The 23,629-nt window shown below is 44.6% G+C and overlaps 1 protein-coding gene across 2 annotated transcripts in view; it reads left to right on the top strand.

Annotated features, from left to right (window-relative positions):
- TBX15 (T-box transcription factor 15) overlaps window positions 1-23,629 on the top strand; it is a 102,543-nt gene that overhangs the window by 70,110 nt on the left and 8,804 nt on the right. For both annotated transcript variants that reach the window (XM_047082451.1, XM_047082450.1), the window contains exons 6-7: window positions 6,421-6,485; window positions 21,449-21,546. In XM_047082451.1, the coding sequence (XP_046938407.1) occupies window positions 6,421-6,485; window positions 21,449-21,546 (163 nt within the window). The remainder of the gene's footprint in view (window positions 1-6,420; window positions 6,486-21,448; window positions 21,547-23,629) is intronic.

Genomic DNA, 23,629 nt, shown 5'->3' on the forward strand with positions numbered 1-23,629 from the left:
GACTACACGCTTAATGTCTCATGAGCCATCACGTATATTCGCTGAGGGATGGATCTTCCTAGAGCACAGCTCTGGTTGCATCCTTTCTCTGTCACAAATTGTCTATGACTCCCCAGCGCCTAAGGGAGTAAAGCCCGAGATCCCAAGTCTTCCTATTAAGGTCCTCTGCAGCTAGTCACCAGCTACATTTCTAGGCTCACTTTCCGCTCGTCTTCGTCATGCATCCACAAGAGTTCAGTGGTCTGGTTTGAATTTTACCATGGTTTGCGCTTTGTAGCCGCCCTGCTTTTGCTCGTGCTGTTGTCTTTCCAGGAATGACCTCTCCGTTCCTCTTTATCTGTCTAGATTCCTCCCACTCTTCAAGTTCGGTACAGATACAAACCCTCCTAACATTCCCTCCTACAACATCCCTTACATTTTTCAGCTGCAGATGAGCTCTCCTTCATCGAACTGTTAGTGTGCTATCCCTCTCTCATGACCCCATCACCAGGTCAGGGGTGAAAAGACTCAGGTTCTAGACCCAGCTCTGTAGCTGAAGGATTGTACTGCCTGTGACAAATCACTCCACCTCAGAATTCTCGTTTGGGAGTTGATGGTTTGCTCTGAATCAGTGCTTCTCAGCCACCAGTCTATGGAGAAATTTTTTATAATCCATTGCAAGATGTAACAATAAAGACAGTATAGGGCCGTTTTATACCTGTATGCATTCATTTAAATAGACCATATATTAATTTGTCCTTTTCACTTTTTTTGATACTAAAATGTCATTTATTTTATTAAATAATGATGGCAGGAGGTAGTAGATAGATGTAACTCTTTTCGTTTGGTAGAATAAAGAACTGGAATATCAATGTTGATCCCTCAAATGTTTGGGGGGGTATTAAAATTGGCCTGAAGCCCAGAAACCACTAATTAAGAAGAAGGACACTTCCATCTCCAAAATGCTAAGGTATTCGTGTCTATCTCATAGTGCACAGCACTGAATATGTGCCTGGAAAAGGACTGCATGAATAATTAGCCAACACACCTTCACTACCAGTTTCCTTACAGATCTGTGGTTCGCTTCTTTGGATATAAGTAGTAGTGAAATGTGAAGAAAGAGTTTCTATTTTCATAAAATATTTTATGCTTTTCTTTCCCCCCTCCCATTCCTTCCTCCCACCCTTGCTGACTGACCCGTAGACTCCCAGGGCTGCTAGCATACTGAAGTTATTATTACTATTATTTGCTCTTGGAGTGCCAACTTGGCAGGCCTAAGGCAGAGAGGAGGGTACGCCATGCCCAGAATCTCATCGTGGAGAATAAAGTGGTAGAGGTGGGAATAAAGGCGACTCTACGCTTTATGCTTTTTCTTGGAAGAAGCTGACGCCAGCATGTCCTCATGGAATTAGCAGGAAATTTCCATTGCAGAGTCTTTGTCTTCTCTAAGGGGAAAAGACTGCTGAACCTTGATTTTTTTCCCCCCCAAACAGGAAACTAGATTTCAAAAAGACACAGCCCTGTTCTCCTCAGGTAACACAGTCTTATTTCTTGATGAGAATTGGCTACACGAACCAGATCGGAAGTCTGAAACCACAGCCAGGTCTGTGTAAGCAAATCCAATAGGAGTTCTGAGCCGCTCATTATGTACTGAACTATCGAGCCAGTTGTGTTCTCACGTTCCAATCGAGTCAGTGCAGAGGATTTTTTATTTTTTATTTTTATACGGGCTAAGTTTTTTTTTCTTCCCTGATGAACACCCTTCAAGCAATATAGTAAAAAAAAAAAATAATAAGAATAACTAAGAGAGTGTTCATAAGGGAAGGCCTTTTCAGCCTTGGTATTATAAAATCATACTCAGGATATCAAAGTTTCCTTGTCTTTGTGGGTTGTGCTATTTATGTCTACGCTGTGTACCGTGAGGTGTCCCTCATTTAGTAATTGCCTTGGTGAAAGGTCAGTGAAAATTATTCAAACCAATGGTGGCAGGCCAGCAGCCACCTCTTCGTGTGCTACAGCCCCCAGTGACACAGACTCTACCAATCAGTAGAAGGTCGTGGAAATCAAATCAGTGAGGAAAAACGCTTCCCCAACCTCTGGACTTTCCATGCCTCCTCGTTATCATTGGACCAAGTTTGAACATGACCGCTGTAGAATAGCTTTGGATATACGGAGAGTTACTAATCGACCTCTCGTTCTGCCTGGTGGGACATTGAAGACTCTCGTCTGCAGTGCTGCAGTGAAAGCAGATAGGATCGAGGGAGTTGTTTGGTCTGTGTTCTCTAGGGCCAGTTACTGCTCTGGCGCTGGTGATTCCTGTTTTCCACATTATTCATTCATGCTCTCACGCACTCATTCATTCGTTGAACACAAATAGCGTGTCATGTTCGGTTCTTGATAAAATGGTATATGAAATGGATGCAGTTCCTACCTTGAAAGCACCCTGTTTGGAGGGATGATCAAGGAACATCTCTCTCAGGAGATAACATTTGGACTGAGACTCATGACTAGGCAGCAGCTGGGTAAAGAGTAAAGAACATTTTCGTCTGGGGATTGATTGAGTGTGAGGGGTCTGAGCAGGGAAGGGCCTTGGCACTTTCCAGCACTCAGAGCAGCTTGAGCTTGGCGGGAGCCTGTGGCCCAGGCGTAGAGGAGTGTGGGTGGGGATGGAGAGCTAGGCAGGGGCCACGCCGGGCCTGCAAGTCCAGCCAAGGGGTTTGGATTCGGTTCTGAGTGGGGTGGTAACCACTGAAGAGAATGACACAATCTATGTACACGTTCACAAAGACCACTTTGGTGGCTGTGTAGAGAAGAGAGATCAGTTTAAAGGTTATGTAGAGTAGTTTAGTGAAAAGATGGCAATGTATTGGTGGAAGGTGGGGAGGTGGAGACTGACAGCCATATTTGGGTCTAATTGATAAACAGAACTATGGAGTAGAGTTGAAAATTATTCCAGTGAGCCTTCTGCACTATCCCAGATGGCCACACGTGTGGCGTGTGCGCAGAGGCGTCAGGGGTCGACATGTCCTCAAGTGGTTACTTGTGGGTCCCTGTGCTGTGGTCCTCACTGGCCTCTGCTGGTGGCTGTCATTATCTGCTCTCGACCTTGGGTCCTTTGTGTGGACATGCTTTACTGATAGAAGACTACTCAGCTTGTGCTTTTGTGTTTTTGCGTCATTTGGACCTCCTGGGCCTCCCTGGCTGGCCCCGCCTCCCCGCAGGGCTCGTCTAGGTCCTCTGTTTGGCTCCTGCCTAGGCTGTAGCACCTTGGGGTTAGGGCCACCCTGCCTTCCCTGGCATGGCAGGTGAGGACCTCTGAGTCCCTGACCCCCCATGGAAGGGCAATAGGAGGCCTGCAGATGCTAGCTTGGGCCTCTCTTCCTGACTCATCAGACCAGGCGGCATTTTCACTTCGATGCGGCCAGCCCTATGTATGTATGGAGGTGGCCCTGCCAGGCTTCCTCTTTTTCCCTACTCCACTGGGGTGCGAGGGGAAGACCTTTTACTTCTCTTTCCACTTGATACAAATTCGTCTTGTGTCCCATCCTTGTCTTCCGCAGGACAGCAGGCTTTATGGCCCAGCTGTCATTCGCATCCCTTCCTATGCTATATGAGATATTCACAAGATCTGAGGCTACCAGGCTGGCTCTCCATATGGGAACTGTGGGCCTATGGATTTATTGAGGTTGAGAATACATTGGTTTGTTCCTCCAAATTATTGTCCTTGTTACACTTGGTATTGGTAGGCACAGCCAAAGTTGTCAGCATCAGCATTAACTGGGGTCATAGTTTGGCTTATATTGTTAAATGGCTCTCTTCTGCCTGTAGGGTGTGTAAATGCCTAAGCAGGGCAATGAGGGCTTTCTGTGATAGGGCCTGAGGGCAGCCTCTAGCTGTCTCTCTCTGCCCCTCTTCTCCTACCCCATGCCCTGGCCAAATTGGACTTCTCAGTGTTTTTCCAGTATGCTTCATTCATTCATGCTTCTATACCTCGGTGCACTGGCTTATGTAGGACATTTCTTAGTAAATACTTCCCTTGTTCCTTTCTCCCCTTTTTGCATGTTTCATGAAAATCCTACACATCCTTCAAGGCCTGGCTCATGTGCTATATCTGAGAGATAGCCTCAGAGACCTTCAACTTGGACCCATTGCTACTTCCTCTTATGTTCTTACGGCACTTTGCCTTTGTTGTGAACCTTATCAATTTCTGTTTTGTGTTGGTGTGTATATCTGCTTTTTACTTCTAGATTAGAAGCTTCTGTCTGGGGGGGGGGAAGGCCAGACAATACATAGCCAAATACGGACTATATATCACTATCACCTATGCATCCTGTCACCTTGCTTTGCACACAAAGGCACTTGATAATCAACAAATAATGAGTATACACTACATAAAGCTCTGTAAATCTCACATTAAAAGCTTTGAAACAAGTATAGAGGTGCTGTTTTTCCTAACATTTGGTGGCATTTTTCTATTAAATTGCCATGCAGACCTCTTGGCCTGAGATAGAATGAGCTGTGGCAAACAGGTTTTCAACCTTTTCTCCCAGGCCCATGAAATAGAATGTCATTTTATTTACAGGGGCCTGTGGAGGCCCCCCAAACATGGCAGCACAATCATATATCAGGAACCCCTATCATAAATGAGCCGGACAGGATAAGCCAACTTGAAAGAGAAAATAAAATATTATAACCCCAACTTGAAAAGAAAATATGGTGTGTGGTTTATTGCTGCGGATTATGGAGGAAGAAAGAACGGATTTTAAGTCAAAAACAGAAAAGCAGTGACAGTCTTTAAACGCAATACAATATTCACAGGGCAGACACTAGACTTTAGAAAGCCAAAGGCTTCAGGCTCCTGCTCTGGTCTATAAAATAGATGTAAAATTGCTTTTGCTACATTATTAGTGCTACATTATTAGTGTGCCATTCTAGAGGCAAGGACTGTTTTAGGGGAAAAAAATTAACTTTGATACTTTCAAGTCAGAGTCTGTTGGTTGGAATCTCACGTTGCGTTTTAAAGACCTTTAAAGACTGCGGCTTTGGGAAATTCCACTCTGACAAAGTGAGCCAAAGAGGGACTTGGAAAGACTTGCTCCATAAGAAATAACTGTAGCCATCCTAGTTGATAAGGTCTGCAATGAGCAGAAATGGGAAGGTGGTCTTAAATAATGAGATTCCCTCTGTGTAGAATTACCTTCCGTTGAGAGTGCCTTTCATCCTTTCCTGAGCTCCCTCGCCCCCACCCCTAAGTCTCTGTTGCTTGAAGGTAGTGAGTCATTCACATCTGGTTTAGACACAAAGATCTCGAAAGGGCCTCCCATGACCAAGGCTGAGAGCGGAAACGAAAGAGCACATGTGGAATTTGTTGGTCAGGCTTGGTCTAGTCTGGAGGCATGAGGGTGATGTGTCCAAACCTCGCCGAGTTCGAGGGGACTGAGGTCAGATGCAGTAGGCAGGGACTTCTGCACTGAAGTGGAGTTTGAGCCAGATGCTCCAGAGGACCTGCCCAACCTGGGCCACACAGTGGTTTGTGTCTTCTGATTTGCTTGTGAGCCTTGGAGACTGGAAGAAATGCACTGTAGCCAGCTCCCTTGAGTCCCCGTTTGCAGATTTTGCCTTGGGTGCAAACTTGATGAAGGTCTAGCTGCTTTTTGTGTCTTTTACAAGACCACTTTAGGGGCGCCTGGGTGGCGCAGTCGGTTAAGCGTCCGACTTCAGCCAGGTCACGATCTCGCGGTCCGGGAGTTCAAGCCCCGCGTCGGGCTCTGGGCTGATGGCTCAGAGCCTGGAGCCTGTTTCCGATTCTGTGTCTCCCTCTCTCTCTGCCCCTCCCCCGTTCATGCTCTGTCTCTCTCTGTCCCAAAAATAAATAAACGTTGAAAAAAAAAAAAAAAGACCACTTTAGGTCATTAAATGAATGATCTCTAGGGACAGGGAAGGGGCAACTTAAGTGAGATGGGATGTGCAATTATTTGGGTCTTTCAGGCTGAGGCAGTTGTCTGGTGCCCTCATTTCACTGGATTGGATTGAATCCATTCATTCATTATTTACTCGCTCAGCAAACACTTTTCAGGTGCTCCCTGTGTGTCATGTTCCATGGACTTGACCATCGCCCAGTTTTCCATTTCCATGCCTTTGTTTGTCTAGGCAAATGAGTTAGCCTCTTTTGGGGGGGAGGGCAGGAAAGGTGAGCAGAGGAGTTTACAGTCACATACCGGGAAAACCTGGGTTTTTTAGGGAGCAGTGTGTCAGCTGGGTCAGACATCTGTGTGCCAGGCCCGAGTCCTATCTCCATTTCAATTTAAATCTCAAACTTAATGGAAACTAAATAAAAACAAGGGCCATTACTAACAGAGTGATTTTTGTTATTTTTCTAGGAGCAACCGAAAAAGAAATCCGTTAATACAAACACAACTTATGTTTTTTGCTTGTTTCCAGATCACCAGATTAAAAATCGATCGAAACCCTTTTGCTAAAGGATTCAGAGATTCTGGAAGAAACAGGTAAGAATAATTGAGAAAGAGACTCACCGACATTTCTCTTCTATGTGACATTTTTCCCCCGGCTCCCCATGCGTAGCTTTTGGCTCCTACTTGTCGGAGACTGCTTGCATGCTAGCCGCTCTGCTGACTCAGGCAAAGAGAAATGGACAGCTGATCCGAGGATCAAAGAGCTGTCCCCCAAAAGTTGAATTTTCCAACTTTCTGTTAACACACTGTACATCAATACTTGGTAATCCAGTCACTTAAAACAAATTTTATGGTGCTTTATTATCCTCAGAAGATTTTGCCACTTTTTCTGATAAGTGCATGGGTGGCTATAGCACTTACACTGACATCTCATTTATTTTGCGTTATCAGGAAACAAGGAATTGTGGACAAATAAAAATTATCAGAAAATTGTTACCTTTAAAAATTTTTTTTAAGTTTATTTTGGGAGAGAGACAGAGAAAGAGAGCATGAGCAGGGGAGGGGCAGAGAGAGTGAGAGAGAGAGAGAATCCCCAAGCAAGCTCTGCACCGTCAGCGTGGAGCCCAATGCGGGGCTCGAACTCACAAACCATGAGATCATGACCTGAGCTGAAATCGAGCGTCAAATGTTTAACCAACTGAGCCACCCAGGCGCCCAGGAAATTATTACCTTTAAGAGCTAAAACATTGGTAAGAAATTAGCCATTTTTCTCCTAAGACGTGTTCCCAAAATATATTAGATGTTGTCTACCTTGATAAAGACAGTTTCTAAAACCCAACCTTTCCTGATGGCCCAGCATCATTAGGATTAGGTTGTCATATAGGGAAATTCTGAGGAACAGCTGATGTTTGAGGGACTGTTTGCTCTTATTGTAAGTGGACTTAGCGACATAGCATTTTTCTGGTTAATTCTGCTTCTGTCTAAATCCTTTCTTTCTCACCCTTCCTCTGTAAAATTAAAATCTGTTATCCAGAGAGCTAGGTGAGAACTGAAATGGAAACACAGATCTATCTAAAGTTATGCAGTCAGAAAAATTCACTTTATATAAACTGTACTGAAACCACAAATGTGACACGCATGTTTTATAAAGTGTGCAGGTTAAGGGGTGCCTGGGTGGCTCAGTCAGTTAAGCGTCCAACTTCGGCTCAGGTCAGGATCTTACGGTTTGTGAGTTTGAGCCCCGTGTTCAGCTCTGTGCTGACAGCTCGGAGCCTGGAGCTGCTTCTGATTCTGTGTCTCCCTCTCTCTCTGCCCCTTCCCTGCTCCCTCTCTGTGTCTGTCAAAAATAATAAACATTAAAAAAATTTTAAAGTGTGCAGGCTTTGCAGTAACTATTTACATTAGTGTTCAGACATTTTCCTCATCCGGGGGGCATTTCTTTACATCGAAATGACACAGATTGTCAAGAGTTATCTGTGCTATTTTCCCTGCAAGAGTTTTCAGAGAAACTGTTTAGTATTATATTTAGAATCACTTCATGAACTTTATAGCACATTCTGTTAGAACCCAGATGTATGCTAAAAGTCATCTGTAGTGATCATTTCCTTCACAAAATGATTAATGGAAGCACTTCTTTTTTTAAAACATTATTTGCTTTTTTAAATTCTAGGATAATTAATGTACAGTGTTACCTTAGTTTCAGGTATACAGTATAGAGATTCAGCAATTCTATGTATTACTCAGTGCTCATTGTGATAAGTATATTCTTCATCCCCTATGGAAGAACTTCTTTATGAAACTCTTTTTTTGTATACTTAAAATCCATTTAGATTTCTAGAAATTTTTATTTACCTCAGAATTTCTTGAGGTTACACCTATTGATTAAGGTACAATTCAGCTGAACTTCTAATTTGAAGATGACAAAAATTGAGTAATGTGTTCTAGATCAAGCAACTGGTTAGTGGTGTGGACACACTAGAACTCAGGCATAAGGACTCCAGGCCAAATACTTTCCCTTTCAGGAAAGACCTTTGTCCTCAAAATGTAGCCAGTGAGGAATGGGTACTCTCTCTGCCAGTTAGTTTATATCCCATGTTCAGGTTACAGAACTTGCCTGTGAGCTGTTTCCCGTTGCTTCCTTCTCAGGGCTCTGCATTCTAGACTTACTGAGGACCTTGCTAGTGATGATGTTCTCAGAATAGAATTTGGCCTTTGATAAAGAAGTCTTTAGGGTATTTAAGATCTTTAGCTTAAGAGCCCGTGGCTGGATTTTGGGGGTTCTGTGAGTTCCCAGATACTATAAGGAAAATCGTGTGTGGATGAACAGGTATGCATTTTTCTTAGGAGAGGTCTCTAGCTTTCTCCAGATTTTTGGAAGGTTCCGTCACCAAAAGTTAAGAATTTCTGCCCTAGACACAGCTGGGGGTCAACCCTAATGACTTTCGTTATTCAACCACTTTCTCTTTCTTTCCTTCTGTATCTCCAGTGGCATTTAATTATTTGTTTATTTTCTTCTTGGCGCTCTAAAGGTTGTTTTGATTTCTTCTTTGCCTTTTACTCCCATTGGAGTCCTTGTTTTTCTGAGGCCTGACCTAGGACAGAAAATTGGGATAGGCTGTATTGACCAGTGTTGCAGCTATGTTCTAGGAATTGGAGCCACACTTCAATCTTGGGAATAAGTCTACGTGTCTTGAAGCATTTGCCTTGGTTAGGAAGTTGTGATGACATCTTGGTTCAGGTCCTGAGACTCTCCTATCCCCTCACTGGGCTAGAAGGGAGCTAGACACATCATTTGGTCCTGGCCTGGGTCTGCTTTAGGGCTGGTGAATGTCTTACTGTTCAGACAGACAGTTATTTGTCTTGCCTAGTGGGCTACTCTTCTTTGTAAGGACTCCAGGAGGGCAGAACTATGGATCCTTATTAGCCCATTTCAGTGGCTTATTTATATATAATTTTTCTGGTAGTGTGATTCTTCGTTCTGTCCCATTAAAACCTGCAGGCTATTTTATTTTAAGTAATGTTAATAGTTATAGAAATTATCTCAGATCGAACACTTACTGTGTCCAAGATCTTTTACTTACATGTTTTCTAATCTTTAAAATGACCTATATTTTGTGTATATTGTGGGAAACTGAGGCTCAGGGAGCTAGTGTCACACAGGAAAGCTGGAGCACTAACTCCCAGGTCCACCTGTGCACTCTGTGCTCTATCATGCTAAGAGTTTAAACTTAACTTATGTTACCTTCGACAGATTTAGAGACTAGAACTCTTCCTCTAATGGCCAATAATGTGTGTTCTCTGTCTGTCTTTGTAGACTTCCCCGTGGCTTTGTCATTTGCTTGCTGTGCCCCCCTGTAAATAAGGAATTCCCTAGTAGAGGACAGGAAGTCAGGTTGATCTTCCCTAGCAAGTGAAACCATGACATGATGACCCTGAAGTCCCCTGTCTCACAATAGGGCAAAGATGAATCATTAGATATAGAAGCCATTTTTATCCTCCAGTGCTCTGGGAAGCTAGATTAAAATAGACCTCTGGGGGCTAGTACAGTGGCCCTTGTATTTTCTCTTTTAAAAAGGTCAAAATTACCTGATAATCAGGCTTGAAATCTCACTACCTGCCTGCAGGATCTGATAAGGACAAGACTTATTAATGTCAAGTTGCAGATGAGAAAGACTGATGAGGATAGAGGGGATTATTTGTAAATCCTCTGGGATCTGGGGGCTCTGTGCCAACACCAGAATCCAGTTCATCACCTTCCAGCCAGTGCCTCACCTACTGCCCTGCTTGTGCTAACAGAGTTCTTATAAATCTATGATCTTCCTCATGCCTTTTAGACATCAAATGACTCATACAGAGGAGCATGGTTTGATGAGTTGCATATAAACGTACCCAAAACATACGGATTACATTTCCTTTAAAAACACATGGGCTTAAAAATTAAGGGGGGAAAGTGCTTGGCCAATGTTTTTTGGTTTTGCAGAACACAAAACATTTGTGGAATACTTTGCAGTTACAGAATTTGCCAAACCTCAAACCAAAACACGTTTAGGTTTGTCGATCTCAATCTATTCCAGCGCGATCCAAAGGCTCAGGAAGGGAGGGGTGTAGAGGGCAGATGGGGAAGACACAGCCACCCGCTGCCCTCTCTTCAAATGCCTCTCCAGACTCTCTCCCACCCTGCCAGCCTCTCTCTGCAGCACCCTCTGAGTGCGGCCAGGCGACCACAGTGTCCTGAGCACAGAGAAGAACTGAGGAGGCTCGGGTGAGGACACTTATTTCCATTACTGATATATAGTTTTTAAATGTTTATGTATTTTGAGAGACAGAAAGAGAGAGAGAACCTGAGCTGGATAGGGGCAGAGAGAGAGAGAGAGAGAGAGAGAATCCCAAGCAGGCTCCGTGCTGTCAGTGCAGAGCCTGACACGGGGCTTGAATCCACAAACCATGAGATCATGACCTGGGCTGAGATCAAGGGTCGGATGCTTAACCGACTGAGCCATCCAGGCGCCCCACCTCATATTTTAATATAAAGAGAAACCCATGGAGAGTACTCCTGACTCCCAGCCCTATCACTCTTTCCTTCCCCTCACTGGGCACCGCAGTGCCCCATCTGATTGCTGAGCCTGGGAGAGGGGACTCTTTAGGACCTGCTTCCCTAGAGCGAGTGTACATTCTGGGCTCTTGCCATTGATGGTAAGTCCAGAAGAGGCAGCCTGCCATTCTGGGGAGTGGTCCCTCTTCAGGGCAGTTCTAGCCCGCTCGTTCAGCCTCCACACCTACGCCTTAGTATCCAGACACCTTTGTCAGTAATAAAGCTGGTATTTCAGTCTCCATTGCTTCAGGCTCCCAGGACTTTCTTGGACTTTATTCTGAGTTCAAATGAGGACAAGAGGTGACATTAATTGGGCCTTTCAGAACCCCACCAGAAGCCCCAGTGAGGCAGGGTGTCATCCCTGTGGTGTCATCATCACCAGAGCCTGTCACAGTCCTCCCTGCTTCCTTAGGAAGTGCCATTCACATGCTTCTGTGTGACAAGGTCACCACTCCTCAAGCTGTACTTATGGCGCTGCTACTTTGCATTGCCATGTGATTGTGCCCCTGATTAGAAGTCTCCACCAGAAGTGTGTGTGTGTGTGTGTGTGTGTGTTCATGTTGAGAAGAGTGGTAGACAGGTGGTCCTTTGGATGGAGACACTCACAGATTTTGCTTCCAGGCATTGTCTCTGCAATGGGAGGGCAATTGTGTTTACTTCTAAATTGTTCCTCCTAGATTTCTCAGAAATTATGTGGCCCAAATCTGGCTTTAGGGAGGTTGGAGGAGATCCATGTATATTTGCTTTTAATCAGGCCTAGTCCCAGGCACGATATCCAGAGTTAGCTCTGGGAGATTTCTCCTTCCAGGAGGAGATAGTAACACCTTCCTGTTCCTAGGGAAAACAGATCCCCTCAGCTTGATTAGCTTATGTCTTGTGGTCTGTGTTCCTGGGCTCTGCCCAGTGTTAGAATGTGAGTTCCATGGGGCGCCTGGATGGCTCAGTAGGTTAAGTGTCCAACTTTGGCCCATGATATGATCTCACAGTTTGTGGGTTCGAGCCCCGTGTCAGGCTTTGTGCTGACAGCTCAGAGCCTGGAGCCTGCTTCAGATTCTGTGTCTCTCCCTCTCTCTCTGCCCCTCCACTGGTTGTGGTCTCTCTCTCTCTCTCAAAAATAAATAAACATTAAAAAAATTAAAAGAAAAAGAGTTTCTTGAAGACTGTACCTATGTCAGGTAGTCTTAAGCTATTTCCTACAGCATCAGGTACACAGAGTAAAATGATAATTGTTCATTTACTTACAAAACAGCAAAAAGATTTGATGAGTGGCAGAGAAATTAAAAACCAGGAACTCTGGAGTGAGAAAACCTTAGCCCAACCAAGGGTGAATCAAATGCAACAATAGTGGAGAACTAGTTTTGGACACGAACTAAGAAGGGAAGGAAGAGTGAATCTATAAATAGGCTTAGTCTCAAGACTGGGGGCAATGTTGATTCAAATCTGAGATCAGGTCCATCTGAGATGGACTGATGCTGTGGACACTGATTTAGCCTCATCCTAGATTAGACACACACACCCTTCAGGCCGTCACAGCTGGCTCTGAACAGTGGGAACATGCTTTTTGCTAGTTTCAGAGTCTGTGAGTGCAGGAAAGAAGGAGTCCCAGAGACTGAGTCCAGGCAGAGTGAAATTTAGTTGAGAAAGGTTGCTCAGTAGCGAACGGAGAGGTAACATTACATCTTTATGGTTGGGCACTCCAGTGGATAGTGTATTCCAAAGAGAAGACAAAGGTCATGGAGCTGAAGAGAACCAAGTGTTTGCAGTGTGTCCCATGGTCAAGAAGCAGCCTGGGGAGATACATCTGTCCACAAGCCTGACGAGCCCACTGTGCTCAGCTAGGGGGAGCATTACACCTGCAAAGACCTTGCACTTGAAAGGGATAGCAGAGGAACAGAAGGAACGAAGAGTCTCTGGGTCTCTCAGTCCACATCTAATGTGAAGGCCTTGTCTCTGCTAGGAGTGGCTGCCAAGATTTTACAGAAAGCCCAAGTCAGCTTGGGAAATTTTATACAATTCCCAGGGACTTCCTCCAAAGCAAACACATACATAAAAAGGAGAGGATTAAAATTATGATCTGTCTGGAGAGTGAAAGGTTCTATGAACTTGTCTTAATAGTAGCATGGAGTGCATGACTCTGGGTTCTCTCAGTAGCCTTCATCCTGTCTTTGACCTTGGGTTTTACCTTACTCCCAGCCTCCGTTGCATCTAAGACAACTGCAAGGGCGACTATCCCACGTGATGTGGTTTCATCCAGATACTCGCAGCTCATGTGGTGCCTCAGAAGCCACTGCTGTTGGTTCCACTGCTGTAGGTCCCCAGTGGAGTGGCCCTTCTGCGGTCCAGGGAACTGGTGGACCAGGACCTTTTTAGAAGGGTATCTTTTTCTCTGGAGGCCACCTGTGGAGGCTTCTACCATGACACTCAAATCCCACTTAGGAACTATCAGAAAGGAGCTGGAGGCAGGCCTCATATCATGGGGCACTTGGTTCATACAAGTAACTGTAGGTTGTCCCTCGCTGAAAAAACAAGAGGCACTTCAGGATAAGGTGTATGAGGCAATGTGTGTCTAGGCTGATTCTCAGCCAGCACTGCTGTTTGCTGGGAATGTGGCTGGTGGCTGTCCTTCTTGGTGCCTAGTGTCCCTTTACATAATATTTCAGGGGAGAGTGATCTAAAAATGGAGCCATTAACTGCATTACGGGAATGGATATATTTGCTTGCAGGAGGAGGATGCTTAATGAGGCTAATACTTAACACAAAGGAAGGAATCTCCATTGATGGGGCGGGGGTGGATATTTGGGAGTAAAAGATTTTCCTGTGACCCCCGTCTTCAGCAGCTGCTGTCCCAAGACAATGTTCATAGAGTGAAGAATCACCTTCTTGAGCACAGACAGGAAACCTTGTGAAGGCCCAGCCCTTTCTCACAAAACCCAGAGTGGAATCAGAATGCCTCCAGTGAATGGAAATGAAAAGGAAGGAAAAGGAAGAGTCAGCCAGACACTAGCCCCAGGGCCAGGTCATCGGTGCTTAGGTCTGAAAGAAACCATTTTTCTTTGTGAGTTGGGGAAGAAGTGTGCAGGGTGGGTCTCCGTCAAAGTCTGTTAGAAGAATTCTGTTACAACCAAGTGTTTCCAGTCTTGTCCACACCCTGGCCTACCTCTTAAGCTGAACATATGAAATTACTATATTTGTGGGTCAAAGAGGTAAAATATCGGCAGTTTCATACCGTTCAACCTTGTATATTCATTTCCAGGAATTTGAATCATAAGTATACGATAACATTAGTAATAATCATCTCACGTAGTATCGGTGGTCCAGGTTTTCCCTTTTTATCTCCAAGTTGATTGGTATTGTTAGAGTGTTTCCCATTTGACGGATGGTAAAGCTGAGTAGAGTGAGGTACTAGCTTTCAGAATTTGCAAATCCAGCCAATGGCAGCATCCAGAGGGTGATGTCACCGTCCTCTATTAGGCACAGCTTGCCAGTCAGCAGACAGCTTTGCTCTTGTCCCTCTCCGGGTCCCTGTCGCTCATGAAGGCTCACATAGCAAACTTAGAGCCAATGCACTGACCACTTGCCTTCTTTCAACCAGCATGACTTCCAAGTGTCTCCCTCACTTTCAATTTCTATATTTTTATTTGTTCTCCCTAAAGCCATTGACTGTGTTTTTCCAGCCAGTCTCATCCTGCTCATTCCTGGCACTCTTACTAGCCCCTGTAGATTTTTCAGACTCTTTTGTTATCCCTGGCACGGGTGCCATTTAGCAGATCTAAAGTAAGTAATCGGCACTAGACTCCTTCTTGGGAACTGCTGCATCTACAGGTCAAGGTAGCTGGCCCTGTACTAGACTCTGGTGGCAGCGTCCTGCCAGACTCCCCCTCTTCTTCCAGGCCATGGCTGTTTATCACGTCCCCTGGCTTTTGGTCTTCCAGCCAGTATTTAACATTTTTCTCTGCCTTGTTATTTGTTCTCTCTCCTCTGTCATGAACCTTTTCCACCATTGTCCTCTTGGCTCCATTGGTTTGCCAGGGAAAGTTGGCAGTTGTTTTATTATCTATGGCTCTCGCCCAGGGATGGTGTCATCTAACAGAGTGACGTCTTTTTAATGGCTAACATATTGGAGTCTGAAATATCTGCAAGATAATGAGGCCTACAGAGGCTTGAGGGACACGTTTTCAGTTCCTTGAGGAGAGAATGAGAGATGGAATTAGGTAACATGCAGGTCCCTCCACATTCAATCCAGAACCAGAGGGCTGACACAGTTTTGAATTCCAGGGAAATAAGAGTGTTTTCTCCTGTTTCAGGTCACAACCTGAGCTGACGGTGGGATTTTATTTGCTTGAGTTAGACTGATGGTCCTCAAGCTTTCATTATGTTTTTTTCTCTTGTTCGGATGTATTTTGTCTTTAATCAATCTGCATTTATTAAGTAACAATGAGGAGGGAGTAGTATCATTATTTCCGTTTTATTGAGAGCGAGGCTGAGGCATGAGAAGGTTGTATGGCCTGGTCAAGATTGCGCTGATAAGCAGCCGGGTTGCAGTTTGGGCCCAGGCAGTCTGGCTCCAAAGCTCTTGGTCTTCTTTAAAAAAAAAAAATTGTTTTTAACGTTTATTCATTTTTGAGAGACAGAGAGAGACAGAGTGCAAGCCGGGGAGGAGCAGAGAGAGAGGGAGACACAGAATCTGAAGCAGGCTCCAGGCTCTGAGCTGTCAGCACAGAGCCCAACGCGGGGCTCGAACCCACAGACCGTGAGATCATGACCTGAGCTGAAGTTGGCCGCTCAACCAACTGAGTCCCCCAAGGGCCCCGCTTTTGGTCCTTCTTAACCACTGTGCTAATCTGCATCTCGTGTGATTACCAAATTAAAGTTTGACCATTCCAGGCAAATGCAAAGAAACTTACTCTTTTAGTTAGCCTGCTTTGTGTCATCAGGGATTGTTACTGTACTTCCTGAGGCAATGAAAACTCCTTCGAGAGTCCCATTGCTACCCATTCAGACTCCATGTGGGGTGGGGGGCAGGGTTCCCGAGCTGGGAATCCCTTGGGAAGGAACAGTTTTGACTCAACTCCAAGCATGTGCCCATTGGACACCTGTTCTTCCAAACCACTGTAAGGCACATCAGTGACAGCCAATCAGCGTGTAGATATACTTGTTGTACCATCTAAAGCCAAGTTTTGAATGATGGCTTGTTGTTGGTGTTGTTTCCAATTTGCAGACCTCTGTTGGGGGGCCTTTTAAAATATTCCTGGACAACAAATACGTAGGAGCCAATTCCAGATCCAGGAAAGAAGGAGGTGTGGAAGGTTTGCCCTCACCTCAGTGGATGAAGGACAGTCTAAGAAAAAGGATTAGAAAGTTGAGATATGGTAATTAGATCTGAAAGAACAGTGTATTCTGGTTCTGTGTCTTTTCAAATGCTGGAACAGGAAGAGAGAGGAAAGATCAGAGGTGCAGTACCGCCCATGGGATAAAATCCAAGCACCTAACATGGCATAAATATCCACAGTATCTGCCCCATCATCTCATCTTGCACCTGGAGCTCCAGTCACCCTGAACTATTTTCAGTTCCCAGAACGTGCCTTCCCTTCCATACCTCCAAGGCTTTGCGCACACTGTTAGCTCTCCTAGGAAAGGTCTTTCTGCCTCTTGTCTGTGTGGGAAACTGCTGAGTAACCTTTAATATAAAGCTGAAGTCACTGGCCTATCATGGGGTGATCCTGGAGTTTCCCAGGTGTAGGAAGTACTTCTTGTTCAGGGCTCCATGGCATCTTCTATGTATCGTCAGTGTAGCACTGATCACACAGGTCAGAATTAGTCATTTACATGTTGTTCTCTCTTTCTTCTAAGTTTATTTATTTATTTTGAGATGGTATGTGTAAGCAGGGAAGGGGCAGACAGAGAGAGGGAGAGAGAGAATCCCAAACAGGCTCCATGCTGCCAGTGTCGGGCTGGAACCGTGAACCGTGAGCTCATGACCTGAGCCAAAATCAAGAGTCGGACGCTTAGCCAACTGAGCCACTCAGGCACCCCTACACGTTTTTCTCTTTTTGTTAAACAGGACACTCCCAAATTACAGTAAAGACCCTCTGCTCTTTTTTGTTTTTAAATCTCCTGAACATGGCACATTTACTGGTTGGAAAACTTCTTTGTGACTTCAAAACCCCATCTCTGTATTTCTTGACTGTCTGTTATTGACAGATGGCCGATGGCCTTATCAATCCCTAGTATAGGTTCCCTTTGTTGCCGGAATCACCAGCAAATAACTTGGGGAAGAGTTAAAAGTCAGAACTACAGAGAAAATAAATAGAAGAATCATAAAAAGCAACCCTGTCTCTCAACACAAATAAAAAAACAAAGTATACATCAATGTGCTACCTAATAGATTCATGAATGTAGTTATAATTGTTGTTATAATTATCAAATATTTGCTGAACTCCAAAGCGGGGCAATCCCACATTTTATTTTTAATGAGAATTTGGAAGAATAATTCTTTGCAGTCTGGCTTTTTTTTTTTTTTTTTTTTTTCAAATCAGTTGATCTTGAGGCATCATCAATTTGTAAAAGAGATCTTTGGCTTGCTTCCTTTCCTTCCTTTTCTCCCTCCTCTTGAGCACATTCTGTTGGTTTGGCCAGTGAGCAGACTGAAAAGTCTAAAGAGAAGAGGCCTGGAAATCAGAGAGATGATTCCAGCCAAAGCACTGAACAAAAAGGGTTAGATATGGCCTCTCTTGTCACTGGAGCAAACAAGGAAAAGTAAGCAAGAAGGAGGCACTTGCCAATATGATCATCTCTGATTGGAAACCTCAGACGTGACATCAGGTCTCTGGTGTGCAACGGACCCAGAGAGGCCCACCATGTGGAACATGTTAATGACGTGAGGTTACCTAAGACTGCCTTTTTTTTTTTTTTAAATCTGCTAGACAATGAATTCACTTTTAAGAACCTTAAGATAAAATTTTACAAACCCAGCGTTCAATGGTGATGAATAAGTAAACAATGTGCTGCTCACGATAAACTTTGAATAGATGTCCAAGTGGCCGAAGATGTTAATGGGTAGTTGGCAAAGACTCTTGTAAGAGAAGATGAGGGTAGAAATGACGGGCCTCTGATAGGGGACTCAGACTTGCAGGTCAGAAATTCTGTGACTGGAACAGAAGAAACCAAAGGAAAAGTGAAACCCCTCTGGGACCTGAGTCAAGAAAGGCACAAACAGCTATGGAAACAAGTCCCACTTCTCCAATACCAAAGGAGTCCTGTTGTCTTCAGAGTCGTGATTTTCCATCAAGTTGTTTTTCTAAGTTTTACGCTGGCTACAGTTCATGAAACGATGGCTCAGTAATAAAACACAGGGTGAAAATTCACTCCTTTTTAATGAATTCAGTGCATGTAAATTGAGATCTAACCAGGCAATAGGCATCACCTTAAGCACTGGGACACAGAGAAACATGGGATCCAAAGCAGACATGCTAGTAATGGAGAGGGCTGGATTACCTGGAACTTATCTTGCCGTGGCCCATCACCCGAGCCTGATACATAGAACTAGTACTTTCTAACAATTAGATCTATCCAGTGAAGCTTAATGGGAGTTTGAGGACAAGTAAGATGTGGCATATAGTAAACAAATAGGATTAATTTTTCTAAAAAGAGACATGCTTTGCATATATAAATAGGTTCAGGGAGTATCCAGGATAATTCTGTGAAGGATGGAGCCACGGCCAAGTGTGGTGAGGAATGTGTGGTCTTAGTCATTATTTTTCAGTAGTCGTGACCCCTCCCCCACCACCCCACCACCAAAATGAATCTTGTGACCGACCCCTGGACTGGATAGACCATGGCTGTGTCCATATGTGGAATCTCGTACATTACATTCTTAACGGCTAAGGAAAGTCTTCCTGAAGGGGATGTGGAAACCGTCTGGCACTGTCACCATTTCCTCATTGGTAAAGGAACCAGAGGGTAAAAGTTACATCAGAGATTTCAGCCCAAGGTCAGAAAGAACTTTCTAACGTCTGTTAGAAAACTGAGTATTTTCCTTGGGAAATACTCCAACAAAGGCTGAATAACCATCCAAGCTGGCATCACAGGAAGTAGAAGTAGGTGATACCCAGGAATTTCCCTTTTGTTTTTTTATTAAAAAAAATTTTTTTTAATGTTTATTTATTTCTGAGAGAGAAAGAGAGACAGAGCACGAGCAGGGAAGGGGCAGAGAGAGAGTGAGACGGAGAATCCAAAAAAGGCTCCAGGCTCTGAGCTGTCAGCACAGAGCCCGACGTGGGGCTCGAAGTCACAAACTGCGAGATCATGAGCTGAGCTGAAGTCAGATGCTTAACCGACTGAGTCACCCAGGCACCCCAACTTTCCCAATTTTTAAACCTATTGATTCCATGACTCAGTCTTTCAGTTGGATTTTAGACTTGGACAGATGGGCAAATGGCCACTATCCTATAGAGAGTTGACTGCTTAAATAAAATCATGAATACCTTTGCCACATTCTTTTTGCCTGTTGTGAAAATGAAATCAAAGCTTTTTATATTTCTTTAATAAATACAATATTGGCAAGTATAACAGTGTATTATTGTTACTTCAGTCTTCTGTCACTTTATTAGGAAATGAGAAGGGACTGTTCTTTGTCCTTGAGCTAATATTTTGCCCCTCGTTAGTACATGTTCCTGGGAAGAATGGAATCAGAGGTGGAGCAACAAAGGCCTTGCCATTTGCAGGGAGCCTGCCGTGCCATTAAAGGGAATCCTAAGATGTTCTGGTGGGTGGCCAGCATTCCAGAGCAAGGCAGTGAGATCTAGGCCCGGCCTATCTCTTTCTTACAATCATCAAAGCTCGGCATGCCTTTATCTGCCTATCCCCTTATTATTGTGAACTCCCTAATTGCCTGGACTCTTTCTCTCCACAAATAGTTTCATGTACTGTATTCAGCATTGATGTAGGTGAGTATGTGGACACGTCTTCTATTCCTACTTTTAACAGATTAACAGCTAATAAACACCATGCAACACCCTCTCTTCTCAACCTCTTCTAAAAATACAGAGTTCGATTTGCCAACATTGGTGTATTTAAAGCCTCCAAGATTCCAGGGAAGACTTTAGAAAGTTAACTGTGCAAGTAAGGGCTGTTCAGAGAGGAGATTTTCCAACATAAAGAGCCAATCAGTGTATCAGCAGCTCATCTGAGAAGAACCTCAGGGGATCTTATAGTCATTTATAAGGAAAGGATATTTGTTCTCACTTAAAACTTCTCACTTTGTTCTTGGTCTGCAGGACTGAAGACAACTCTGGAAATGTATTGCCTAGGGAGCAGGACAGGCAGCGTGTTTTCATCTCAGGAGGGAAAGCTTGTCTTTTCTGGGAAGGGACGCCATGTTACCTTCCAGTAACTTTGCAATGAAAGGACTATGTCACCTCGTTTTCTCTACCCTCCTTGTCCTGCCTTCCCCGTAGTCCCTGAACTTCCCTTCCCTCCACTTAGAAGTGAAGCAGTTAATTTTAAAGAAAAGTGAATAATCAGAAGCTATGTTCAAAGCTTTAAACGAAGCCCCAGCCAGGACTCTGTTCCGAGGACTTGGAGTATCAGCAAGAATATGTCTGAGATAACTTGGACAGTTATGTTGAAATTGTGCCCATCAGCACCTCATATATATGACAGAGAATTTATTGACGGGTAAAGTAGGCACTGTGTGCATATTTCAATTAATGGAACCTCCAGTATCAATGAAACAGAGAAGCCTTAATGTATTCGTAAAATCCTGGATGTTTCCTGTGGTCTGACTGTCTCAAGTAAGTGACCCTCAACGACCAGCTTGATTATTAGATGATAAAATACAGGTAAATATTTACAGAAAGGTCTTGGCCTTTTTGCTTGAGGTATAGTTTCTGGGACCAAACCCTTTCTTTGCCTTCAGGTGGGTGTTTTTTAAGGCAACGGAAACTCAAGTGTATCTGCCCTGCTTGCCTCTGTTGATTTAAGAAGCCTGTAAAGCCACAGGTATTTGACAATTTCATTGACTCCACATATTCACTGATAGAGCTGGGGCAGTCTGTGTCTGTGTCACTGTGGTAATGATGACGACATCGTCCTGTGCTAGAAAAACCGGCAGCGCTACTCTCTGTTCAACTCCATTCGTGATATTAGTGACCTTGACCTTTAACAATTAAGGTGGGTTTTTTTTTTTCCATGCAGACCAGACATCCTTTGAAGAAAGCTCAGAGGAAAAGTCCATCATAGTTACGACTTACTCGCAAATAATCTGAATTGGGCTAATTTCTTCTTCCTTTTGCACTTCAGTGTCATCTATACCTTGCGCTCTTCCAGACGAATTGCCCCCAGTGGTGATATCTCTCAGTGCCTATGTCTATACCACTTCTCAGACAAATCACCACAGATCTTTAAAAAGTCAGTGCATTTCTTGGCGTTATTTACAACTCCCTTTGCTGACTTTTCTCCTTGGCAGGACCGGACTGGAAGCCATCATGGAGACTTACGCGTTCTGGAGACCCCCTGTGCGCACACTCACCTTTGAGGATTTCACCACCATGCAAAAGCAACAAGGTAAAGTCGTGGGGCACGGCCTCTGCCTGGTGATAGTGCCGAGGAGAGTGGGAGCAGAACTGAATATAGCACATCTGGCCCCAAGCCAAGCCATGAGTTACACCCGTTCTTCTAGAACGAAGAGTACTTGGTAGCGCCCTAAATAACCAAAGCATAACCACTTGCTCAAACAAGCCAGTTCCAGAGGCAGCACGCTTTCACTCTTCCTAAAAGCAGGGTTAGGTTCACGATTATGATGGTGGTGAAATTATTACTTCTACCCCTGAACGTTCACATAGCCCTTGGTACTCGAAGAGATCTTCATAATAACATCATTTATTCCTCATGGCAGCCTTATCAGTTTTCTTAATCTAGTTTTGTAGATGAGAACAAACTCGGCCCGCACAACGGCAGTGAATTGCTCAGGTCTGACAGCAAGGGGGGTGGGGGGCTGCCACAAGCCCGTCGGAGTCTCTCGACTTGTGTTCCCTCCTGTTCTTGCTTACGTGGAACAACACCTGCCTCAGGTTGGTGGGCTGGGTGGACTTTTTCCTTGCACTGCTTTGTCCTTTCTTCCAGGGTCTGCCCTCTCTGGCAGCTCAGGTCGGGAAGCCTGTGGCCTGCTCACAGGTGATTCGTGGGCTGACCTCAACTCCTTTCTTCAGTCCCATCGGTGGCTCTTCCCAGCACAGCCCCCGTTCACCTGGGGAAGCTTCCAGAGTGTCAGATGCTTTATAAGCCTCCCTCTCCAACCTCCTCCCGTCCCAGAGTGGCACGGGCCAAAATTACAGACAAAGCTTATTCTGTTCTGTCACATGGCTGCCGTTAATAGAGCCCTGAGTTTTGAAATTGTGGCTCTGCCATATGGGAGACCCTTCTAGGACTTGATGATACATTATATTACATTCCCCTCCCAGGGGAGCTTCTGGTGGTTTGCTCACTAAATTAGGTTTTGTAACCTATATTATTGCACTCTCTCACAGATTGTAAGATAAAGCGATTGAAAACATAGGGTCTGGAGTCAGACCGCTTGGGTTAGGCTCTTCCTAGCTTTGGGACCTTGACCAAGTCCCTAATCCTTTCTGATACTTAGTTTTCTCATGTGCAAAGTGGAGAATTTTTGTGAGGATTAAATGAGACAATGGAAACAGGGGAAGCGCTCACGACATGCTAGCTCTCGTGGTGGTGGTGGCAGTGGTCGTCATTGCCACCATCTCTGTCCCTCTCTGTCCCTGTACATGGATACCTGAGAGGCAGATGCATCAGGGACAAGAGATACTGCCTTTCTGATGATTAGTTATTTAAAACATGATTAGACCATTCACCTTCACAGGGATCTGGTGAGGCAAGTGATCCAGAATTTCTCTCTCTCTCTTTTTTTTTTTTTAATAAATGGAGGAGAAATGGAAGCCCTCTGCATGAAGCAGCCTTCTCCTCATAATCCTGTGAGAAAAGAAGGGTCAATGCATCTTCAGGGTGTTGCTATTGCTTCTAGGCTCTTGTGGCCCTTAGGAGGCAGAGGTATTCTGACAGTTGGGAAATCTGGGTCTCCATCTTGGATGGCCACTACCTCTCTATAACCTTGGGCAAGGTACTTCTAGTGAATCTGTTTTCCTCACCCACCAAAGAGGGGTAATTTTTTTACAAGATCATTATGTAAACATGCTTCATAAAGGAATATGTGTCATTCTCATGCAAAGATACTTACTTGATCCTGTTTATTTCTGAGGTGGCTCCTTGCTTCTTTACCCTTGCTTTATGTCGATTTTGCAAGCTCTAGCTAAGCAAGAGTTTGTATCATGGAGGCTGGTGTGAGAATGTTGGCAGGGGTATTGCCAGTTCTTGAGAAGCAGGCATGGGTGGGGACATTGTGTTCACTGCTGTGTTCTCAAGAACTGTCACAGGGCCTGGCACCCTGGAAGTACCTAATGAACAATGCCAAGTGAAGTCACTTGGTGGCACTGTGGCTCAGGTAGGCAGGGTCACTGTCTGATACATGTGCTTGGAGCACAACTACCTAATATGTGTGTAGATGTGGATGTGGAGTGATGACTGGGGTTGGCAACCTGTATTTCAGCAGCACGTGGGGCCGTTAGGCAGGCAC

The sequence above is a fragment of the Lynx rufus genome, unplaced genomic scaffold (genome assembly GCF_022079265.1).
Source record: "Lynx rufus isolate CCGP_SWC_20201006 ecotype Redwood Valley unplaced genomic scaffold, mLynRuf1.p SCAF_2, whole genome shotgun sequence".
In the NCBI taxonomy this organism is placed as follows: Eukaryota; Metazoa; Chordata; class Mammalia; order Carnivora; family Felidae; genus Lynx; species Lynx rufus.